General features: G+C 53.8%; 10 protein-coding genes across 10 annotated transcripts; 6 read left to right on the forward strand and 4 right to left on the reverse strand.

The window, feature by feature from the left end:
- Positions 1 to 635: 635 nt before the first annotated feature.
- On the reverse strand, positions 636 to 2359 carry AB675_10948 (uncharacterized protein; the record flags this gene model as incomplete). Its single annotated transcript, XM_018139753.1, has 2 exons — positions 636 to 1483; positions 1555 to 2359. 2 exons carry the CDS (start codon positions 2357 to 2359, stop codon positions 636 to 638), a joined length of 1653 nt encoding a protein of 550 aa, XP_017995493.1.
- Positions 2360 to 5600: 3241 nt separating this feature from the next.
- AB675_10950 (Quinate permease) lies at positions 5601 to 7449 on the forward strand (the record flags this gene model as incomplete). Its single annotated transcript, XM_018139755.1, has 6 exons — positions 5601 to 5702; positions 5747 to 5823; positions 5872 to 6607; positions 6657 to 6869; positions 6932 to 7258; positions 7312 to 7449. The coding sequence occupies 6 exons, from the start codon at positions 5601 to 5603 to the stop codon at positions 7447 to 7449; spliced, it is 1593 nt and encodes a 530-aa protein (XP_017995481.1).
- A 289-nt stretch (positions 7450 to 7738) lies between these two features.
- AB675_10951 (uncharacterized protein) lies at positions 7739 to 8263 on the forward strand (the record flags this gene model as incomplete). The annotated part of the gene is made up of 1 exon (XM_018139756.1): positions 7739 to 8263. The coding sequence occupies one exon, from the start codon at positions 7739 to 7741 to the stop codon at positions 8261 to 8263; it is 525 nt and encodes a 174-aa protein (XP_017995498.1).
- Positions 8264 to 8808: 545 nt separating this feature from the next.
- On the forward strand, positions 8809 to 12109 carry AB675_10952 (Beta-galactosidase; the record flags this gene model as incomplete). The annotated part of the gene is made up of 3 exons (XM_018139757.1): positions 8809 to 9654; positions 9711 to 11220; positions 11313 to 12109. 3 exons carry the CDS (start codon positions 8809 to 8811, stop codon positions 12107 to 12109), a joined length of 3153 nt encoding a protein of 1050 aa, XP_017995457.1.
- A 111-nt stretch (positions 12110 to 12220) lies between these two features.
- Positions 12221 to 13915, reverse strand: AB675_10953 (uncharacterized protein; the record flags this gene model as incomplete). The annotated part of the gene is made up of 1 exon (XM_018139758.1): positions 12221 to 13915. One exon carries the CDS (start codon positions 13913 to 13915, stop codon positions 12221 to 12223), a length of 1695 nt encoding a protein of 564 aa, XP_017995472.1.
- A 713-nt stretch (positions 13916 to 14628) lies between these two features.
- On the forward strand, positions 14629 to 16496 carry AB675_10954 (putative HC-toxin efflux carrier TOXA; the record flags this gene model as incomplete). The annotated part of the gene is made up of 5 exons (XM_018139759.1): positions 14629 to 14808; positions 14866 to 15244; positions 15330 to 15818; positions 15868 to 16031; positions 16080 to 16496. 5 exons carry the CDS (start codon positions 14629 to 14631, stop codon positions 16494 to 16496), a joined length of 1629 nt encoding a protein of 542 aa, XP_017995431.1.
- A 351-nt stretch (positions 16497 to 16847) lies between these two features.
- AB675_10955 (Xanthine phosphoribosyltransferase 1) lies at positions 16848 to 17603 on the forward strand (the record flags this gene model as incomplete). Its single annotated transcript, XM_018139760.1, has 3 exons — positions 16848 to 16880; positions 16971 to 17057; positions 17130 to 17603. 3 exons carry the CDS (start codon positions 16848 to 16850, stop codon positions 17601 to 17603), a joined length of 594 nt encoding a protein of 197 aa, XP_017995445.1.
- Positions 17604 to 17920: 317 nt separating this feature from the next.
- AB675_10956 (uncharacterized protein) lies at positions 17921 to 18278 on the reverse strand (the record flags this gene model as incomplete). The annotated part of the gene is made up of 2 exons (XM_018139761.1): positions 17921 to 18175; positions 18231 to 18278. 2 exons carry the CDS (start codon positions 18276 to 18278, stop codon positions 17921 to 17923), a joined length of 303 nt encoding a protein of 100 aa, XP_017995511.1.
- A 363-nt stretch (positions 18279 to 18641) lies between these two features.
- AB675_10957 (uncharacterized protein) lies at positions 18642 to 20922 on the forward strand (the record flags this gene model as incomplete). Its single annotated transcript, XM_018139762.1, has 2 exons — positions 18642 to 18671; positions 18724 to 20922. 2 exons carry the CDS (start codon positions 18642 to 18644, stop codon positions 20920 to 20922), a joined length of 2229 nt encoding a protein of 742 aa, XP_017995526.1.
- Positions 20923 to 21045: 123 nt separating this feature from the next.
- AB675_10958 (uncharacterized protein) lies at positions 21046 to 23178 on the reverse strand (the record flags this gene model as incomplete). Its single annotated transcript, XM_018139763.1, has 2 exons — positions 21046 to 22841; positions 22905 to 23178. The coding sequence occupies 2 exons, from the start codon at positions 23176 to 23178 to the stop codon at positions 21046 to 21048; spliced, it is 2070 nt and encodes a 689-aa protein (XP_017995452.1).
- Positions 23179 to 23455: the final 277 nt, after the last annotated feature.

The following is a 23455-nucleotide window of genomic DNA, read 5'->3' on the forward strand; positions in this document are numbered from 1 at the left end:
AGAGGATGTGCGTCACTTCGTCGATCTATATTCTCTCGGTACAAAAGCCACCGAGCTATAGTCTATGAGGTGCCGAAATGTGGGGTGGCGGCTCTTGTGTTGCAGTGATCGACATGGGGAAGCTGGAGAAGTGTAAGAAATTGCATGGCACAAAGCACTCACGGGCAATTGTTAGCACGCAGCGCTCTGTCGCTGACCGATACATACGCAGATCTGCCGAGGCACTTTGCCGATGCAGGTAGAGGCGATGTCTTTTCGCCACCGTATCTCATAACCCCGATATGAAGAAAGCAACACTGAGCTGCGAGTTTCCCGAAGCAACACAATCGGATGGGAGAAGTCTCTCAAAGGACGGCATTAAGCAGGAACGCGCAGCTGTAAGTGTGAAGTCGCGAAGAAGGCAGCGGCCCACGGGCGGCAAGGGTGATCGGGTGTTGGAAAGCACGACGCTTGCTCTTGTACCAGGGAAAGGTCGTTGGCCCTGAAGGACCGTACATATATGTCACGTGAGAGATGGAGGCCAAAGCCCTTCGCTTTCGAACGAACAGTCGAATCCCGAAAAGCAAACAATGTATATGTGACCTCCTTCTAACGAAACGGAATTGTGTGCTCGGACCCACTATAGGTGTATATACCTAGTACCCACTAACATCAGGCCACTCAACCTCGATCCCTTCGCCAACAATCATCCTCTGAAACTCCGCAAAGAGCGCCTCATCGCCCTGCACATCCACTGGGTGCAACCCCTTGGCACTGTTCATACACCACGCAGCCAACAGTCCAGCCACCTCGCCCACATTCCACTCCACCGGATGCAACCTGTAGCAACCATTAGTGATGTGCGTCGTCCCAATGTTCTTGCAACCTGCGATCAAGTTTGAGCGTCTGTTTCGTGGCAGTAAAGCGCCCAGCGGAATCTGGAAAGGGCAGCATGCCACGTCGATGTACGTGTCCCCACCCGTCGAGGGGTGTAGGTCGATCCGATACATGCCGATTCCAACGCTATCAGGGTATGGTTTTGCTCCAGCGGCGCCACGGATGTCAAGGGAGAGGTCTCCTTCGACGACGGTGGTGATAGCTTTGATTCGTCGGGACTCACGGACGTAAGGGGCCATGGCGAGGCCGTGACTTGTTCCTGTGATGTCGCCACGAAGCCGGAGGCCCGGGTAGCCTTTGGTGGTGGGGTCATCGGGATGCGGGCATTCCGTTTGAAGGTAGTAGAGCATGCTATAGGAGAGGGAAGCGGCGGCGGAGAGGCGGGAATGATAGAGCGATTCGGGGACGTCGATGATGGGTTCCTCGAAATAGTCGATCATGGGCCAGTTGACGAGGCAGATGTCGGACTGGTAGGCGCCGGGCGTGAAGTTGTCACGGGCAGCGATCCGTCGGAAGGTCCAGAGGTTCATATCGCCGCCGGAGCGACGCTGGTCGGCGTTGACGAGGGCGGGATCGTCGCCGGGGTTCGGGGTGAATTCTCGTGTGACTAGTTCGAGTGTTCGTGGGTGGGGAGCGGTGAGGCCTACGAGTGGAGCGCCCCAGAATGAAGGCTGGTACTTGCGCCAGTATTGGTATGCGGCGGGCTCCGGATGGTGTGGTCTTCGCCCTCGATGTGATCGACCGCAAAGCAGATGGAGACCGCCTGTGAGTTCTGTGGCTGTGCCTCTTCTGGAGCACTGGGCTCGCCAGTATCTCGGCGAGATTCGAAGCCGGTCACGTAGGGAGTGCCGCTGAGAGGTAGCAGGTCGCCGAGCTCTGTGGCATCTATAACGTATGCTGCACTGACGGTGAACTTGGCGCCAGTGCTGAGGTCACGGAATGTCACAGATTCGATCTGGCTGTCGGCCATTTGGCAAGAAACTGGCTTGGTCTGTTTCTTGATGATGAGCTGCCCGGAACCAAGAAACGGTGCCAGCATTGCGTCTATGACCGCGACAGCCACTCGTGGCTCATGGCATAGCTTACTGACATATCCGGCGCCTGGATTGAGCTGAGGCCGCTTCCTAGCTTCTTCCGTCAGCGGGTAGTGGTCGCGGTAGTACTGCCGGATCCCATCTCGCAGAGCACGGTACGAGCGCGTCACACCGAAGCGCTCAACCCATGTGTGATCATCTGGCGGAACGGCCTGACTTGTGAGCTGGCCTCCTAGCCATTCAAACTCGTCTGTCAAGACGACACGGCGGCCTCTTCGAAGGGCACCTAATGCTGCTGCTACTCCGCCGAGCCCGCCGCCTGCTACGAGGATGTCCGTTGAGAGATGCGAAGCGTGTAGAGTCCCTCTGTGCCATTGGAGTGTGGTTTCCGTCCATGTTGCCGAGGCTGCTGGAGGACTGGGTGGCTCAAGATATCCTAGGTCGCCCATGTTAGTTTCAACTCGGATCGCACACTCGAAGAAAGTCTTGCAAACTGCGAATAACGTGTAGGACTGGGGAAAGCTCTACCTGTATAGCACGTTGCCTTCCACGGCAACCGAAGCGCCCCCGATCCATGCCATGAGGAGTTTGGGACATAGTCACTGCCAGGCTATGAATGGTTGATGAGAACGGAGTACGCGATCTCTTCGCTGAGCGATGGTGCGCCACCGGGGAGTATCGGTTAGCAAGCTCCCCACGTTTAGCATCTGAAAAGCTCGGCTGAACAGATTGTGGGGCGCGCTCTCCACAGCCATTCTGGGGTAAGCGGCGTATGCGAGATCTTGATCAGGCGACAGAGAGTGGATATGAGGTTGGAGGCCTGGTATTTGGCCAGTCCTGGACGTCCGAGTAAGGAAGCATGGCTCCCCGGTGAGACGCTCAGCAACATCGCGATCTGGTTCCTAGGATTTGGCGCTCCACAGTGCATTGTTGCCATTGCGAATGCTTGTCAGTTCAACTCCTAACGAAGCCACTGGCCAGTGGCATGTCTCGTGGTAGTCATTGAGCAACCTTACAATCTCGGCATACTGCCGGGTATCCTGCACAAATAGCCCGGCTGCAGAGCCACAACATCAGCACAAGAACGTAGAGCAATACTCAAGATTCAGAGAGGAGAACTTGTCGTCCATCGAAACTCTCCCACCGACAAGGTCTCTTGCAACAAAACGCTTCTCGCACAGCTTCAGGCTCAGGATGAAACAACGCACAACTCATGGCAAGATGCAGCTTGACTTGGCAGGAAAGTACTTACCAATGAACACGAACTGCGATGAGAGCAAGCTCGTTGCTTCGTCTCTCATTGAAAGTCCAATACCACATACTGTCTGAGCGCTGTGCTGGATCAGTCGTTGCCGGGACATGAATGCTTCCACTCCGCCTAGACAGGGTTCGCTAGCCCACAACAATAGCTTAGAGGCATGCAGGGCCTGCATTGCGAGTCCTATACTAGGTCAATTCATGGACTATCGCTGACGAGCGCAGTTCTAGTAACACACCGTAAGATTGTGGGTGTATCATCTGGACCCGGAACACCGAATCATCTTGTTCAGATGCCGGTAGTGGGGAGAACTCCGAGGGCAAGCATGCTTCCCATTCTTTCAGCATCTCATGGAGCTGGTCAGCCCATCTGACTCGCTCATCGACTGTCAGCATCGTCTCGCCGTTCAGATCAAGGGAATAGAAATTGACGACTTGTGCCAGAAGCCAGAGTGCACGTCCTGCAAGCTCATGGCTTTCGAGCTCCCGACAGGTTCTCTTTGGGGTCCACGTGCTGTAGGTACGACGCCTTTCCATGAAGGCTGCCCAGATGTCTTGCTGAAGCCAGGCCCACCAAATTGTGCTCTCGAGACTTGAACGCTCGACTTCAATTTGTCGTGATCGCAGCATCCAGAAGACACCCTGGAGATGTCGTTGCCAATCATTTGAAGATCCGTGCAGCATCTCGTACGTCGAGACTATGATGGATGTGGCTGTGAGCTCTAGACTGCTTCGATAAGACGGATACTGCATAGCCTTCTGAACATAGTGGAGTGTCTGATAGTAGTATTGCAGACTGTTCTGGCGGACAGACTTGTCCGTCTCAGTCCCCAATGCACTTTCTTCGAGAGCGTGATGATAGCTTGACAGAGCGAGGATCGCGTTCAACAACCCAGCATTCCGAACAGCCAGATGAGGTACCCTAGCAGAAAACAGCCTCATAGGGTCAAACTGTTCGAACTAGACGACAACGTCAGAAGGTCGCAATCCCACGGGAATATACTGACCCAACAGCACAGCCGCCGCACAAAGCGGCTGAAAAGGGCTTCCTCGTCGTTGACAAGACCTATGTTGCTCGCTGACTGCCATGCGCTTGCGTTACTGGCCACATCGTCGCTCGAGCTAGCTGGACGCTCATCGACGGACAGTGTTGCGCGCTGAAGCGGGGTGAGACCTTTTTCGCTAGCATATTCACCACTGAGAAAGCCGCTATCCAGGCTCTGGCCCAGACTCGAGTCAGGTAGCGCTTCCCCCGAATCATTGCCAGTCAAAGCCCCTAGCCAGCGGAGTGCTGCTGTATGTGGCGCAACAGATGGTGTCGACGATGCGGACTCGGGTTGGTGCCGGAACCAGCCCGGGCTCAGCCCTTCCGTTACTCGAACGGGAGGCACATTCGGTGCATCAATTCCACCAAGAAATCTTGTAGCGTTCCCGGCACCTACTATGGCTTCTTGCGATTCTGACAAGGGGATGCTGCGGACTAGCTGTAACAGTGCATCTTGGGACTCTGTGATCTTGCCAAGCTGTCGAAGTATTTCCAGGGAAGCTGGGTCAAAACTGCTGGCATTTAGCAAGTGCACGCTGATGCTCCAAGCTATGCGGATGATTCTGGCAGGGTGCAGCTCTGAAAGCGAACCACGCAGTGCAGAGGGCGCCACGAAGTCCAGGAAAGCATGCGAGTCGGATCTTACGAAGAATGATCTCTCTCCGTGTCATCGAAGGAGCATCTGATGTCCAGCGATGCGCAGAAACCACACGTCGGCTGTACGTTGTCGCATTTCGTTTTCCTGGCCAGGATTAGTGCCAAGTTTGCTTGAGTGACATACATCAATACCTCGTTCTGCAGACATGGCATGCCTTCAGGCTTCTTTTGCGAGGATAGCGAGCGGCTTCTCCCGTGTTTTGACGAGAACGCTTCAGACTGGCGCTTGACTGGTATGACTGGTTTCCATCGCGAATGTCATCAGACTCCACGTTCGGTGGTGCAATACCAGTACTCATCAAAACGGGTGGTTCAGGTAAGACAAGTGCATTCAGGAGCGCAAACTCCAGCTCGGGGACTCGCGGTTCATAAAGAAGAAGGCGCGAAGAGCCCTCAGGCTACACCAGGAAACGGCAAGGTCGACCCCCGACCCTACAATCTGTTCAGCCGAGCTTTTCAGATGCTAAACGCGGGGAGCTTGCTAACCGATACTCCCCGGTGGCGCACACTTAGAACTGCCCAGGACTCTGGTCCCATACGAAACTATGATCCCTCCCTCGAGCTGGTCCAGAGATACAGCCAGCTGTGGCATCGCGCGCGGGACCATACGACAGCCATGCGTCTCTTGCACATTATCAGATATATTAGACCGAGTCACACCACCTCTGCGCCTGTCATGAACATCATCTCTGAGCAGGCAACAAGCTTCTCTTCTATCGGCGCAAGCAATCATGACGATACACGGTCTTCTACGGCTTGTCATCCGCAACGATGCCATCAAGATCGACCCACCTGAGATCTATAACTGGAGGGTGATAGCTCTTGCAGCATCGGTACGCCTCTCGCCATCCTGCGACATTATGCTGACAGTACCTAGGCATGCTTCGCTGGTACACTATTCGGCGTCGATGCAGGCATTATTGGAGGCGTGATTGCCATGCCCGGATTCAAGAAGTGAGCTCCTGATCAACAATGTCGAACCTTATGCTGACAAGGCGTCAGACAATATGGTCTGGATGTACTTCCAGCAAGCGCAGCAGCCAATTTGTCAGGCAACCTCGTTGTCACGATGCAAGCGGGAGCTATACTAGGAGCTCTCATATCGAGTCCGATTGCAGACCGTAAAGGAAGAAGACCAGCACTCTTGGGCGTGGCTATACTTGCATTCATCGGTGGTCTGATGCAAGGCCTTGCCTTCGGCCATCTGCCTGTCTTCTATATCGGACGCTTTTTGGAAGGCATCGGACTAGGGGCTGGAACTTCGCTTGCCCCGACATATGTCGCTGAGAACTCACCTCGTGCTATCAGAGGATTCCTGACTGGCTTCTTCCAACTGCTCCTGGATGCTGGCGGTATGACAGCATACTTCATCAACTATGGCTCGCTGCTACATTTACCAGGCAAAGCTACTTACATTGTGCCGCTGCTCTGCCAATGCATCGCCCCGACACTGCTCTTCTTCTCGATGCTGGCATGTCCAGAGTCCCCGCGCTGGCTGGCATCACGTGACAACTGGGACAAAGCATCGTCCGTGCTGCACGACGTCCGGCATTTGCCTGTCGAGCACCCGTATCTACAGCAAGAGCTCCTCGAACTGAAGACGCAGCTCGACCAAGAAAAGGCTGTCATGGGCGATGCAACTTTCTGGGGTCTCCAGAAGGAGTGCTGGACAGTCCCTGGAAACCGGAAACGAGCGCTGCTGACCATCCTGCTGCTGATCTTCAACCAATGGTCGGGAGTAAGTGAACGTCCCTGTGTGATGAAGGAGATCACTAAGCAACTCACAGACCGGTGCCATCAATTACTATGCACCCACCATATTTCGGGATCTTGGGCTCTCAAGCACAACGACCGCTCTCTTCGCGCAAGGCGTGTATGGCATTGTCAAGACTACAGGCGCTCTTATCTTTGTTTTCTTCCTTGCCGATTCTCTTGGTCGGCGGATCTCAATGATGTGGAGTGGTGCTGTGCAGGCATTTGCCATGCTCTTCGTTGGGTTTGTGAGTGCTTCATCCCGGCAGCTGGCTGCGGCGGCCCTGGAGGCATGCTGACATACTATCAGTACGTGCGATACGGCCCAGACATCGGCAAGAATAGTAGCCCGCCACCAGCCGGTGTCGCCGCCCTGGCCATGGTCTACATCTTTGCACTTGCTTTCAACGCAGGATGGGGACCTGTGGCCTTCGTATACGCCTCAGAGATCCCTAGCAATCGACTGCGGGCCTACAACATGTCTCTGGCTTCTTTCACGCACTGGGTCATGAACCTTACCGTCTCCAAGACCACGCCTATCATGCTTGTTTCCACGCCGTACAAGGCATATTTCATTTTCGGGTCTATCAATATCGTTATGGCCATCGCGGCTTTCTGGATACCAGAGACCAAAGGAGTGAGTCTTATCCCTAAAAAGATCAGGGGCGGAGTGACTGATCTCAGGACCAGGTATCGCTCGAACGTATGGACGAGATCTTTGGAGGCACGACCGACATGTCCAATATTGAAGACGTCGGTGTCGCGGCCCAAAAGCAAGCGCATCAAGCGGATGAGGTGGAGATTGTCAACCCGCAAACGAAAGCCTGATACGTAGCCACGTTGAGCGGAGCCGGCTCTCGAGTGCGGAGGTTTGTACCAGGTTGTTTGAGTCCTTGAATTGGTGTGTAGAGGCCTTGAAGATTACGGAACCAAATTCATCCCAAATGGCATGATTTTGCGCTCTCGTCTTTCTAGCAACATTCTCATCCTGGGCGCCTAACATTACGTGAGGAGAGCTGAGCTTCGAAGTCAACGGCTGAATACCCAGGTATAAAGCATACGGGAGGAATGAGATGTCCGTCTGGCCTGCTGACAACGCCCGACCTCTAGCTCCAAGATGACATCCCTGAAAGAGTCGGCCGAAGCCTTCATCAAATCCTACGGGGCAACAATAGCCATTGGTCACACACTTATGGAGGGCACCAGCGAGACTGATACCGATGCCCGGATAGACGACTTCTGCAAACGCATTGTGGCCTTCTTCCATCCCAAAACCATTCTGTTCGGCGTTCCCGGCGGCGCTGCGGTGTTCAACACCCGCGAAGAAGCCGCTGTCGCAATCAAGGCAAACACGAAACGATACGTCGAGCTTGGCTTGGGGTTCTGTGGGGAGCTCAAGAAGTACGAGGTGGTAGGGACGTTTGATCTAGGTGGACATGGGGCGTGCATGCTTGATGTCACGTGGAGAATGAGGCCGCACACGGGGAGTGGGTTGGAGGACTACGACATCCATGCGGTCTATGGATATAGGAAGCTGCAAAACGGGGAGGAGGGTTGGGAGCATGGCTATATCGACGGGGAGATGGAAGCGTTGTTGAAGAGAAGACCGGACTTTTTCGAGGGAATGGGACCGCCACCATGAGCATTGGCACGTCTCGGGTTATCATCTGGCATCGATGTACATGCGATTGATACCGGGGCCTAAACTTCTTTAGACCGTTGCTCACTTATGATCCATGTCTCCGAACTTGGAAGGCTGTCGATTCTGCACACGGAGTTGACAGTTGGATTCCGTCGGCGCGAGTGTGTCAGACTGGGGAAGATAGTTTTCGATTTCCGGCGCGGCTAGAATCGGTCTGTCGCTCTCTCTTCCAGTCGGCAACACTTCGAGGGCGATGACAAGACAGAGAAAGGTGGTGCACAGCTTCCTGTCCGCAAGCTGTGAGCTCGAGCATATCGAAGAGCCAGCGAGCCAGCGTTGCAGGCATACGCGGAGTGCCCACACCGCCATACCCCACAGTTTTCCGCCGTCCGGGTGAAACCCAATTTACATGATGCTACAGCCCCTCGCCTTGTGTCACCAACGTGCTGTATGTTGGAAGTCCCGTCATAGTCTTCACTATATGTCTTCGACAATCGTAGTCGCTACACAAAGACTCGATCGCACCTATCGCTCAGGTCGACGGAATGTCTGGTACATTTCCTTCAAAGAAGCCGGACTGGTCCAATCTCGAAGTCATTCACAGGGGCACGCTCCCAGCCCGTGCCTACTTCCACATCTACAACGATGAGGCAAGCGCACTACAAGCATTCAGCAGTCGTGCTTGCACTTTGAATCTGAGCGGCACATGGAGATTCCTTCATAGCAAAAGTCCTTTCTCAGCGCCCCAGGGATTCGAGAGCCCCGACTTTGACACCTCCAGTTGGAGTGACATCCAAGTTCCCGGTCACTGGCAGCTGCAGGGCTGGGGTGCTCCTCATTATACCAATATCAACTACATCATACCTGTTGATCCGCCGAATGTGCCTTTCGATGACAATCAGACCGGCAGCTACGTCAGAAATTTCACTGTCCCACCAGAATTTGTTGATCAACAACTTAGACTCAGGTTTGAAGGAGTCGACTCTGCCTTCCATGTTTATGTCAACGGCAATGAGGTGGGATACTCGCAAGGCTCTCGCAATGCATCTGAGTTCGACATCACGAAATTTGTCAGTCACAAGGTCGACAACATCCTTGCTGTACGAGTCTATCAATGGTCAGACGCAAGCTATCTCGAGGACCAGGATCAGTGGCGCTTCAGTGGTATTTTCCGCGATGTCGCTCTTCATGCTTTCCCGGACTTTCGTGTGGAGGACTTCTACGTACAGACTGCACTAGACGATGATTACAAGGATGCTACCTTGAAAGTGAATGTGCTTACAAGCGGGACGGGCACACTGGCTCTAAGGCTCATTGATCCTCGTGGCCAGCCTGTGGCAGCCGAGAAGAAAGAAGTGACTGGGTCTTCCACGACTTTTTCGATCAAGCTTGTCAATCCCAACAAGTGGACGGCCGAGACCCCTACACTGTACAAACTTCTTCTCAGTTTCGGTGGGCGACACATAGCCAGAATGTTGGATTCCGTCGTGTTGAGATCGTTGATGGGATCTACAAAATCAACGGACGACGCATCGTGTTCCGAGGCACCAACAGGCACGAGCACCATCCTTCACACGGTCGAGCAGTCCCCTACGACTTCATGAAGCGGGATCTTCTGATCATGAAACAACACAATCTCAACGCAATCCGAACATGTCATCAGCCCAGTGACCCCAGGCTGTATCACCTCGCCGACGAACTTGGCCTCTATATTATGGATGAGGCCGACCTCGAATGCCATGGCTTCGGGCAGATCGCAGAAGCGGCCCTCCTTAAAGACGTCAAGAAGAGAGATCTGGACTTCCAACAGCGTAAAGAGCTAACCCAAAGTTCTGCAGGATCTTGGACATCGGACAACCCGGCATGGAAGCATCAGTACGTCGATCGTGCGCATCAACTTGTCAGCCGTGACAAGAACCATCCCTGCGTCGTGATGTGGTCACTGGGAAACGAGGCATTCTATGGCTGTAATTTCCAGTCAATGTATGACCACATCAAATCCATCGATCAGACACGTCCTATACATTACGAAGGTGATTTTGAGGCCAAGACTGTTGACCTCTACTCACAGATGTATTCAAGCGTTGATAATATCATCAAGTTTGCGCAGGTCGAAAGCTTCACCAAGCCATTAGTACTCTGCGAATTTGTCCATGCCATGGGCAATGGACCTGGCAACATCAAAGAATATATCGAGGCATTCTACAAGTACCCACGCTTGCAGGGCGGATGGGTCTGGGAGTGGGCAAATCACGGCCTTATAAGCAAAGATCTCAAGACGGGCGAGGAGTTCATGGCCTACGGCGGCGATTTTGGCGATGAGCCTAACGACTACAATTTCATTCTCGATGGTCTGATGTTCTCAAATCACACACCTACGCCGGGACTCACCGAATATGCGAAAGCGATTGAACCTGTCCAGGTCCTTGGTTATGAGGATGGAACTGCGACGATAGTCAACCGATATGACATTGTGACTCTCGATCATCTGGGCTGTCATGCCTACATTGTTGGAGATGGAATCAGGCATGATCTAGGAGTCGTCGAAATTCCTAGCGATGTGCAGCCACATACCCAAACCCACGTTAAACTTCCAGCGTTTGATGCTTCTCAGCTGTCGAGAGGTGATATACACCTTCAGCTCGATTTCTTCTTGAGAGAAGGCCGAAGCTGGGCGCCAGCAGGCCACATTGTCGCCTCATCACAACTGCAGGTCCGAGACCCCCAACCACTCTTGAGCGCCCTCAAAGACACCCAAGACCCTGCACCGCAAGTCGAGCAATCAGCTCATAACCTCCAAGTAACCACGGCCAACTCCAAATTCACCTTCTCCCTCGCCTCCGGCCGCTTGACATCCTGGATCAAGGACAGTGTCGAGCTGATTCACGCCCAAATGGGACCAACTCTCACGCTCTCGCGTGCTCTCACCGACAACGATCGACCGCAAGACGGGCAAGGTTGGTCGAGTCATACCTGCATTCAGCACGACCACACATGAAGTCCGTCTCCTGGTCGACCTCCACCGGGACCAACACTGTTGACGTTGTAGTCTCAGCCCGTCTTGCGCCCGTTGTACTTTCGTGGTCTTTTGCTTTGACAACTACCTACCAAATCCACGCCAATGGAGCCATTCACATCACATGCAGCGGCAAGCCTGAAGGAGCAAATCTTCCAGAGACTGTCCCACGTATTGGCTTTGAGATGGCCCTACCAGCCGCCTTCGACACCGTATCCTGGTATGGTCGGGGTCCAGGAGAGAGCTACAAAGACAAGAAGCTGTCGCAGCATTTTGGGAATTACACCTCGAGCGTGGACGATTTGTTCGTGGACTACGAATTCCCGCAGGAGAACGGCAACAGAACGGATGTTCGATGGGTGGAGCTGTCTTCTTCCTCGCTGGCAGCAAGCTCGTCTGCTGCTTTGGCGACTGCTACGCAGGCAGCTAATACTGCGTTCAACGCTGCACAAGGCATGTTTAAGAACTTGTCTCGACGGGCTACGGATCTCATGTCGCCATCAGCCACGCAGCCTACCGCGCCGGAGCAGTCGCCCACCCTACAGCCTAAGCCAGCCGCAGAACCCAGCACCAGCAGTTCCTCCAAACCCTCGTTGAAGGCCTCGTTCGGCGCCGCCCCCGGTTTCTCCTTCAACGCCTCACACTACACGTCCGCCGACCTGGAGAAGGCAAAGCACCCCTTCGAGCTCAAGCCATTGAAGCGTGACTATGTCGTGCTCAGACTGGATGCCGATCATCATGGGTTGGGTACGGGTAGCTGTGGGCCCAAGACCTTGGATGAGTATGCTTTGAAGACGGCGCCGTTTGAATTTGAATTGGTACTTGAGTAGCACCAGAGCGTTGGACGTGGAATTCGCGCATGTCTTTGACGCATGGCGAGTAGGGAAATGCATGGCATAGGACTCTCGCGTATCAGCTCCGTCGTGTTTTTCAGTTCTAAGTTACGGCCACCCCGTTCCCTCGCCAATATAGCCCCACTGCAATAAGTCGTCCAAGGCCGGCAATGGCGAGGTAAACATCCCTCCATCCTGCATTTGTAGTTCCGGCATAGACTTGCTCATGTCCTGCAGGGACCTGTTCATCACAGGATCTGTTTGTGCAGCCACCTGTTGACCACGCGCAGCATTTCCAGCCGTGGCAAACTGCTCATCAAACTTCTTCTTGAACTGCCTGACCTGGATCGGGTATACTGCGAACCGATAGCAGTCCACCGTAGGGAAGCGTGCGCGCTCATCGAGGAAGACGTCCCCCAGTCGTTCTGCTATGCGGTCTGCGACGGCGGAAAATTGCTGGCTTGGCGGTACGTCTGCCATCGTCCATATTGGTGGCGACTGCTCAGCATTGTGACTGTTGCTGTCGAGGTTGCCGATGCGATGGAGTTTCATGAAGACTTCAAACATCTGTGATAGTTCGCTGCCGAGGGTGATGCTATTCATGAGGGCATATGACTCCAGTGGGTAGGCGAGGAGCTTATCGACGAAGGCGATGAGGCAATTGTGAGTTGCAGAGATGGCTTCATATGTCTCGCCGGACGTGTGAGGAGTGCTCTCTAGAGCAGCGATTGCTAGGTCATACAGCGCGATTTCGATCGTCAGCAGTTCCTGTGCGAAGACACAATCATCTTTGAGCCGTGGAGGGAGCATTTGTCGGAAGCGGGACATGTCAGTAGTGAAGCAGCGTACGTATGCACGGATTGGTAGTGAGTCTGATGGGTGGATGCCGTCGGGCACAAGGTAAACACTGGCCACTTTCAAAGCTTGTAGAATGCCCACAGCGTGTATGTCACTCGAGTCGTTGCCGTGCTGTTGAATATACTCGCACGCATAATCGAGGCGTGTCGACCATCGTGGGAACTCTAGCCGGCGGAGAGTGATGGCATACATGGCTTGGAGGTAGTACAAACCCAGCGTGGCGCGATGTTCTGCGATCGCACTTGACCGGCCGTGGACGACACCGAAGAGTGCTGCACCAATGTCAGAACGAATGCGGGACGGCATTCCTATGTGAGATGTATAGTTGGCCAAGTTGAGGTCAACAGCCAGTGACTGCGCTAGATGTATGAGCGTATGCAATTGTGGGCTTCGAAGCATATGATACGGGTAGTAGGTGGTGACCAGGAGAATGCTTTGCAGGAGGTCGAAAGACTTGTGACCGTCGATGATGAGGGCCTTGGAGACTGAGGCTAGCCATTCAGCCGCAACGGACTTTTGTAGCGAGATACGGCGGTGAAGCGAGACGAGTAGGATCGCAGCCGCTGTGAATGGTGTGCGTGAATTGCATTCTGTGAATGATGAAAGTGACTCGTCTGGAGCAGAGCTATATGTTTGCGCATCCTTTTCGAACTCCGTTTCCAGGGTCAGGAAGGCATATGATGGTCTCATGCCGATTAAGAACTCATCGAACAGCTCCTGCTTGAGCTCAATGGAAAGTTCCTGGAGACTATCGCTGATATGGTGCTTCAGCTCCCGTGAAATTTGCTGACCACAGAGTCCTGGTGCTGGTGTAGGCTCGGGCGTTGGCTGCTGGAGAACTGTTCGAGTAGGTCGCGCCTGCAGTCGCTTTGCAGGGCCCTTGGAAAGTGCGACCGGCGTGGAGCACGTCTTTTTGAGCCGATGACATCTTCGGCAGGTTGTCATGGTTCCTTCCAGAGGATAGCATTTCTCCTTCACCCGCGCACAGTTGCGGCAAGCGCGACCTGGTCGAAGACCGGACGTGTCTGTGTCAGGTGGGGAGTCAAGTCCGGCAGTGGAAGGCATAAAGCGATCTGAGTGTCCTACGAGGACGCATCAACCGGGAGGTCGCCCTGGTTCGCTCACCGGCTCGTGCTTGCAAATGAAGTTCCGGGCGCCCAGCAAATGTGTCCGACACAGGCTACACTAATTCGTGGTCCCAAGTCGTACAATGAGCATGGCCGAGAAAACTGTGTTGTAACTGGGCAACCACAATGTGAAAGATTGAGTAGACGACTGTGGTAAAGCGTAGTGAAGAACCGGACGGAGTCCATCCAAGGCCGGACCTACTCCGTGGCTCTTAACCCGCCGCAGTGCTGGAAAACTTTTCCTGGGAGCCTTATTTACGCCAACTAATCATTATTGAGCTTGGCCTCCCTGGAACAGTTTCCCGGCACTGGAGCGTGCTAAAAGCCAGGGAGTAGGTCCGGCCTTGGCATTAAAGTGTCTATACCATGACTTGAGGGACCGGGTTGCAACGCGAAGTGTAGAACGACATCTGAAAGATGCTTCATACACACAACAGATGCCCTCATAGCCATCCATCAACGACAGAAACCACGCTTTAGCGCCTTGCTACCACGACCTACCCTGAAAGTCCAGACTAGATGTCGAGCAACATGTCGCATCCAGAGAAACCTGTAGCCTCTACAGCTGATGTCGAAGCAACAGAGCCGAGGAAGTACTTGACTGGCTTGTCATTTGCGTTCTTCTTCGTTGGTCTCTCAGTGATTGTCCTCTTGATCACCCTTGATCTGGCAATCGTTGCGACTGCAATTCCTAAGATCACGGACGAGTTCGTGAGTTCTTCGTCTTTTGCGGGATGAACGAACACAGAGCCCTCCTGACTGAGTTAGGATACAATCTCGGACATTGGCTGGTATGCGAGTGCGTTTGTCTTGACGCAGGTGACATTCGTCCTCCTGTCGGGCCGAACATACACATATTTTCCGTTCAAGACAACATATATCAGCTACATCGTCTTGTTCGAATTCGGCTCGGTACTGTGCGGTGCGGCACAGTCCTCGAGTATGCTTGTCGTCGGTCGAGCTGTCGCTGGAATCGGTTCCTCTGGAATCATGAACGGTACCATGACGATCGTCCATATCGTTTCTCCTCCCGATCGCAGGGCCATGGGGCTGGGCATCGTGATGGCACTGTACGGTCTAGGTCAGCTGCTCGGACCATTAGTTTCCGGAGGAATCACGGAGCATGCTTCGTGGCGATGGTGTTTCTGTGAGTCCCATTGTTTCCCTGTCAGGCGACCTCCAGAGCTGCTTGCGGTAAGTCCCAATTCATCTTTGCTGAACGTCCGTGGCAGATATAAATCTACCGATTGGGGCACTGGCGGTCATATGTTTTGCCTTCATTAAATTGCCGACGTATGCAAGGAAACCTTGGACGATAAGGACGCTCTTCTGGGATCTCGACACCATTGGCTTCACAATCCTCGCGCCTGCATGCGTTATGCTCCTGCTGGCTGTTCAGTGGGGTGGCAACGAATTTGGATGGAGCAGCGCGACAATTATCGGCATGCTCTGTGGTTCTGTCGCAGTGTTTGCCATTTTTGCAGTCTGGGAGATGCGACTTAAGGATCAAGCAATGCTTCCGTCGAACATACTAAAGCTTCGGCCGGTAGCTTTTGCGTTGTTGGTTGCTTTCCTCCAGGGTGGAGGGATGCTCATCCTGTCATACTATCTGCCGTTATGGTTTCAAGCTGTGCAGAACGTGAGCCCCACGATGAGCGGCGTACGCCTTCTACCGTTGTTCATTGGACAGTTGGTTGCAGCAGCAGTCGTAGGAGTTCTCAGTGAGTATGCTTGCCTACACAAGCAGGGCACTGCTGATCTTGCGTACAGTGTCGAAGTTCCGATTTCATGCGCTGCTTCCCATGGTCTTCGGTCACGGCATGATCGCCGTCAGTTACGGGCTCTTCAGCTCAATCGAGCCGACTAGTGGACACGCAGCCTGGATTGGGTATCAAGTCATCAGCGGCATAGGTCGAGGCATAGCCCTGCAAGCGGTAAGTAGGAAAGCTGATGGACTTGTGGCTTGGACTGATTGAAGACAGGCGGTCCTCGTCGTACAAACAGTCGTGGCTGAAGTGGAAGTCGCAACGGCTACTTCGATTGTGATCTGGATTCAGTTCTTGGGTATGGGCACCATGATCAGTGCAGCTCAAGCAATCTTCCTGTCTCTCTTGAAGACAAACTTCAGAGAACGTCTGCCACAATTGGATGCTGGTGAAGCGATCAGAGCTGGCGCCACAGCTTTCATCGACTCTGTGCCGGCGGATATGCGACAGAGCGTGGTCGAAGCATACAGCGATGCAATAGCTGGGACGAATTACCTTGGGCTGGCACTGGCTGCAGCTTCTGTGGTAGCTTCAATAGGAGTGTGGAACACGAAAGTAGGGGGAAAGGCGGACGCCAAGCAGGAGGATACGGAGACTGTGGTTGGAGGCTCGAAGGATGCACGATCACGATGAAGGCTGGCTTCAGCTATGGCATCTGAGCTGCCCACGCGCGGCGCTGCTGTCATACTTCTGCGAAATCACATGGGTATCTTGGTAAGGTGAGAGTGACACCAAGGAAAGCTCAAGGAGTTTGAAAGTGAAAGCCGCGGGCGTCCCCAAATTTCAATGTTGAAGTGACCGGGGCGGGATGGTGGGGTGGGCTTCGGCAGGCTCCGCCGTTGCAGTTGATGCCGTACCTTTTTTTCTTCACTTCAAGGCGACGGGTGAACTGGCCCCGTTATATACAGACTGCGTGACTACTTCTCTTCTCCTCAACACTCCTCTCTCGTGTTGCAACCGAACTGTATTGAGAAAGTGCCCAACATGGTACAGAAAGTGTACGTCACGTACAACGAGGTACGAGCCCCTCCTGCAAGAACCCAGGCAGTGAAACGTTGTTCGAGTACTGATCTGGGCCCTTGACAACAGATTCACAAATTATGCCAGAAGTCGGCGCCCAAGATCCTCGATGAGTTCACACCCAACCTCATGATCGCGATCGGAGGAGGAGGCTACGTCCCTGCGCGCATTCTCGTGAGTCATGTGCCTACCCGGGGGTCGTACGACAGCACACAAAGTGCCTGCACTGACCGGACGATACTGTAGAGATCCTTCCTTAAGCAGCCAGGCGCACCAAACATCCCCATCCAGGCCATCGGTCTCAGTCTGTACGAGCAGCTCTCAGGCTCCGATCCAGTCGAGCAGCCTGGCACAAAAGTCACGCGCACACAATGGCTAGACCTGTCATCGCTCGAAATGGCCAATTTGATTGGCAAGAACGTGTTGATTGTGGACGAGGTCGACGACACACGTACCACGCTAGAGTATGCGGTAAAAGAGCTCGAGAAAGACGTCGAGGAGGCACGGAGGAAGTTGGGCAGAGATGAAAAGACCAAATTCTCGATATTTGTGCTTCACAACAAGGACAAGGAGAAGAAGGGTCACCTGCCCGACGACATGTTGGCTGATAATCGCTACCTGGCTGCTGTCACTGTGGGTGATGTTTGGATCTGCTATCCCTGGGAGGCCACCGACATTGACGAGCATGATGAAATGGCGAAGACGCAGCCTGCGACCTAAGTCCAGCCAGGAGCTCTCGAGCATCAGAAACTGCCGTCTGCTCAGTGCGGCCCTGTCCAAGTACTAGACAGCAAAAGGCATGGCTGTTTGGCCATCCAGAATGCTCAGCCTTGAGACAGGGCGCAAGGAGGGAGAGCACGAGCCGCGCCCGACACAGAACTGGATACCGGCAAAGCCGCCATCACATGGTGGCTCGATGAAGATGATGCACATAGCGCAGCTAGCTGTGCGAATTATTCGTACGTAGGCAGGACACCGGCCAACGTGCGCTGCCAACCCAGTGCTACATTCATTCCAGGACTGCGGAATACAATGACTCAATCCGTGTCCACCTTCTTCGCCTTAAGATCATCCTTGGCCTTTTCTATCTGCGCCTGTAGCTCGACGTAGGCATCGTGTGTGTCGTTAAATGTCAAGACTCCGAGGCCCAGCCTGCCTAGAAGGTACGCCCCGAGTGACACTACCGCCCAGAACGGTAGGTATGGAATAATGTCGTTCTGGATCTTCGCTGGAAGAATCGATGGTATGGGCGAGTTCTCGGTGAACAGCGGCAGAGCGAGGAGGAGGTAGGCCTGGTGTATACATCAGTATTATGTGTCAAGTGTTTTCACATCGCAACACGCGCACCGAAGTCACCAGAAGGGCGAACGATATCGTTTGCGCTGCACGCGTCATCGTTGATCTGACGGTCGCTTTTGATGTACTCGGAGAAGGAGATAGCTGTCAGACGCGACCTGAGGGGGTTGACAGACCGTTGTATGGGTATTCGAAGCAGGATGAAATGTGTGGTCGTTGAATTGTGTTTGAATTATCGTTTACAGCTGCGCTTCTGGCTTTGAATGGCCAACCTACTACCCCTTAACTGACGGAAAGTACAGCCTTGTGGACAACGTGACTAGCTACCTAGGTATCTATCTGGGGATACGAGCATGTTGGCAGAAGCAGGAGCTCTCGGTCACAGAGTCCTCCCCGTGACGACGTTCGGTTGTCAAGACACCTCATATCACACCTGGCGATAAGGTAGGCCCAAATATTGAGATGGCCGACATAGAGGCCTCCCTGGGGCATGTAAGTTCCTGTAGGATCGGAAGTCCTCATTGTCGTGCTGACTGGTTCGAAGGCATGGAAAGCATTGTCGGAAGATCTGAAGACGGTTGCAGCCAAGCATAATGTCGAGATCGATACTATGCTCCAAACAGGCACCAGCGATGTGTCAGCTAGTGAACACGATTCTGCTCGACTGCCTGTGGCCACAATGCTAGAGAACTTGTCCAGAGCCCTCCTGGCCGCGATTCAGATGGGTTTAAATGCGTTGAGTTTTGCTTGGGCTGTGGACACCATGTTGGTCCTGGCAGAGGCGCCTAGAACCGTCGAGCTTTGGCGACGATACTTCGGCCTCTGCAAGCGGGTCATAGGGTACTCCCCAAAGCCACAGAATCCGGACTGCATCCTGGACGTCGCACGGCGCGTCATCGGTGATGAGCGACTCAATCACGACGACCAACTTCTTCGTGCAGCGCTACGAATTGTCGCCAACTGCTGCGCCGACAACAACACCAATCGCTCTTTGATTGTGTATCGCGACGGTATCCAGGGTCTCAAAGCCCTTGTCAAAGCTCAACGCCATCTCGATCTGGTGTTGCCCACACTCTTCAACGTCTGCACAGACTTCGATGAAGCTGCGTCTGATATCAAAGGCGAGGAAGATGTGGAAATCTTTGTGTCTTGTGCCGCAGCTGATCTTGGGAAACCCGTTGGGGAGGACTCCACGGCTGTTCTGCTAATAAAGACGCATCATGAGCGCTTTGTCCCCGCTTTGGTCGAACTGTCCCTTCTCCCAGCGGCATTCGGTCTCAAACACGTTCTGGTCCCAGCAGCAACAGGCCACATACTGGACCCGAAGCCACTTTTCGCCAGGCTCTTCAGATATGGCCGCCGGATGAAGTCTTCGCGATACGACGATACTGACGAGTGGGAAGAGACTCGAGACGAACTATCGCGAGCCTGCATAAGCCTCCTTCGGACGGATGATGCCCAGATCGCGTTAGCGAAGTCACCCGAGAGCTTTTGGGATTATCTTGAATGCTACTGGAATCTCGGCGAGGAGGCCTCCCCATACCTGCCTGCATTCCGCCAGATCGTCCACTATGTGTCCGGTCGTCCCGAATACGTGGCAGCACACCCCGTAGACTCCGACGCTTTCAGAGAGCTTGTCGAAAACCTCGAATATGTCCACGACCCTAGTTCCGACTTACCTCAGAACCCCAACTACGAGCGACCCATATCGATAATGACACTCATTCACAACGCCTTCTCAACACAGCAGCACGTGGTTGACGCCGTAGCTGAATTCCCCGGGCTTCCTGAAAGCGTGTTGGACATGGTGGACGCATACTTCGACAAGCTCCCGTCGTTAACAGCAGGAATAGCCCTACTCACGCGTTTCAGCATTGTCCCAGAGGCTCGTGACGTGCTAATCAATCATTCGATCTTTAACGCCTTGTATTTCATGCTCGGCAAAGCACGTGCACAGAGAGAGCACTTGCAGAGGCCTCCCGAAGTCAATGCAGCCAGACTCAAGGAGAGTTTAGCACTGATCAACCTCACGCGCCTACTGATCGTCTCCCGGGACATCGTCTCCCGGCGCATCAACTACAATCCAAACTTTTTTCCAGATTTGCATTCAGAAATTATGCAGCTTCCAATCGCCTCTTTCGACGATGACGCCAAACACGACCTCGGCCAATACTGCATCCAGGTCCTGCGCTGTCTGGCCGCAGAGGGCTCCTCGGCGAAAGACTTGCCCACCTACGGCACAAAGACCGCGCCCTTCATGACAGCCGTCCTCCATCAAGCCTCGAGCCCCCGCTCGCAGCAGACTACTGGGATCTTTGGGCTTACGCTACTCCTGTCGTCGTCCTTCACGCCGTCTCTTGACGTGCTTGAGACGGGAGCGCGAGAAGCTCTCACGGAGGCCATCAGGGAGACGTTGCTGCCGCTCTTTGTGACCTTGGTGGAGAGGCGAAAGGAGCAGAGGCAACAGGCAGCTGGGCTGGAGCCGGAGCCGGAGAAGCAGTACGAGGTTGATGAATTGGAAGAAATCGACTCTTCAATTACCAGTAGGGAGGACTCTGCGGTGGCGACCTTGTCAAAAGATGCCCAGATCGAAGCGACACAGGCCGCAAAGACAACAGCACATGAGGCGAACCTGAAGAGGCTATGTATGGAGCTACTACGTCTCCTAGGAGACTCAGAGCTGTCAGACGAAATGGAGTTGTACGCCGAACTGGAACGTTTGCGCTCTGGAATGGGCCTTTGAAACCCAGTACGGGTAGCGAAAAATACTAGTCTTAGAGGGCCCTCCCTGGCTCGAACTCCCCGGATTAGTCTTGTTGCCATGTGACGCTCAAGAGATGCTATCTCGTAAGCACCAACTCAAACGCTACTGCAAGACAAAGCTCTCGGCCTGCAATCCACCGTCGCTGAGCCGCTCCATTGCCTCGCCCTGACTGACCCCATGGCAGTAGCACGTGCCAACCACAGTCCAGTGACCGCTCACCTCGTCAGGGCGAAGAACGACGGGTAGAGAGCATCCAAACAACACAACAATAACGTCGTCAGGCAAGCTCGCGTTTGGCACTACACAGAGATAGCCTTTAATTGTAACAGCGAGGCGCCTGTTGATGAACGTTCTGTGGACACGCTCTAGTGCTGGTCCAAGGCTCGTCATGGTTCCTTTTACTCTCCTCGGAGCGCTCGAACGGTCGGACAAGTGTTCGTGGATTGGCTTGCCTGCGAACTGAAGGTCTGCGGTGTCTCTCAGCACTTCCCCGAGGCAGTGGAGACGTTGTAGAGAGACACCGGCTAGGTCCGAACCAGTACTGTTTGCGCTGCCGCCGTACAAATCGAGAAGATCAGCGAAATACTCTGGAGCAGGATCTCCATTTCTGTTGATATTCGCTGTATACGTACGCCATAGCACATCGCATATATTTTCAGGACTGTTCTCATACATTGACGCTGACCGCCGCGACTGGAACAACTGGCGCTGAACGTTGTACTGCACGTTGGTAGAGTCTGACGACTTACCTAGGCCGTCAATAATGTCGATCCTGCAGCCTTCGGCTGTCAGCAACTCCTCGGCATCATTAAAGTGCGTGACTGGCTTAATATCAAGGCTTGCCTTCCGGGGTTTTATATACTTGATGCCGCCAAACAAGCGAGCGTGACCTGATATTCTCCAATCGGGTACCCAACTAGGCGTATGCTGATCTGCCGTGAGCACGCAGTGATCCAAGATGTCGAGCGCTTGGATGCCTCGGATGACGGCTTTGGTGAACGACGTGTATACTTGTTCAACCGACAGCTGGTAGTCCACCAGCATCAAGGACGTGACGGCGCTTGGGAGTAAGCTAGCTATACCATATACTTTGTCACGGTCATTGCTTGCCTCAGAGGATCGACTGAAGTGAAGGACAGCGGCTATACGATGTGCCAACAAGGCCTCTCGATCTGCAATTGCTGTGAGCTTTCGCAACTTGCGCTGGATAGTATTTAGCTGATAGACCTGATCCCTTCTCAGAGGATCTGCATTCCACAAATGTGAGGTCGGTCCGTTGTCTCTGGTGATCTCGTCTGCCAGCAGAGTCTCCACGTGTCCTAAATCTCTGTAAGCAGCAAGATAAAGAGCCTCGTGTAATTCGCCCCAGGCTATCGCTTTGTGACCGCAAAGCAATGGCATGTCGGCTCTACCCATGGCTACTTCTTGCTGAATCCAGACTCGCCGCCAGAAGGACCTTCGCATGAATTTTAGGATAGACAGCCATCCCTGACTTCGGCATAGGTCTGGCCTAAGTTCGCGCAGAGAAAATTGCCATCGATCTTGAGCGTTTTTGCGCCACTCTGTGGCAACTCGAGATATAAGGTCCAGCGCGTGGTTGCTGGCTTCGTCCGCATCCCCAAGCCAATACAGTACTTGTTTCGCCTGCTGATAGATACTGCCCATCCGGAGGACATGCTCATTGCGCTCGATGGGGTCATTCTGGTTGATACACAAGACGTCAACCCAGAGCTTTAGACCATCCTGAATAGGTTGCTTCATACGCAGGTATCGAAAAGCACACGCAAGGGATTTCTGTATCTTTGTTGGCTGACCATCGACCATGATGATCTCTTGTGCTGCCGGATCGCCCCAGACATATGAGAGCGCCGCAAAGTCTCCCCATTCGAATCGGTCGGCTTGCAGTCCGTCAGCAACGCCAGGTAGAAGTGCCCTGATCACCTGACAGGAAAGTCACCTACATTCCGAGTCTGGATGAGCGCTCGTCCCAGATGATGCATCGCCCCAAATTTGGTGAACTGCGCGATACTTCGCCTGTATGGCTTCTAGTGTGAGCTGTGGACTTGCACCGACACCCGGCTTCAAAGATTGCAGAGATACGACTTGACGACGACAGCGAATGGGGTTGAGCTCGTCGCCACGCACGGTATCCGCTTCAGTCGGGTCTGTATTGGGCTCAAGGTGTAGCACTCGGATCTCATTGTTGTTTGGGTCTAGTCTCAAGTCACCCTCCATGCCACCGCAGAGATGGGTTCTGCGTTTTCGGGGAACACAGCATACTCAGGAGGTCAGTCAACATGCTTCCTATCAGTAAAAGTTCAGCGACAGCTCAACGCTGTAGTGGCGTTTTCGTCTTGCGTCAAAGCTACCCAAATGATGCCTAACTTGACGAACTTTGGAGCAGGCGCCTTGGGAAGCTGGTCCTAGGCCATGAGGCGCCCTTGGCACACTCGGGACTTTTGGAAAATGGCCCCACAAGCAGGGTTGCGCAGCGTCTCGTCCCGCGCCAGCG

The sequence above is a fragment of the Cyphellophora attinorum genome (assembly GCF_001299255.1).
Source record: "Cyphellophora attinorum strain CBS 131958 chromosome Unknown Contig39, whole genome shotgun sequence".
In the NCBI taxonomy this organism is placed as follows: Eukaryota; Fungi; Ascomycota; class Eurotiomycetes; order Chaetothyriales; family Cyphellophoraceae; genus Cyphellophora; species Cyphellophora attinorum.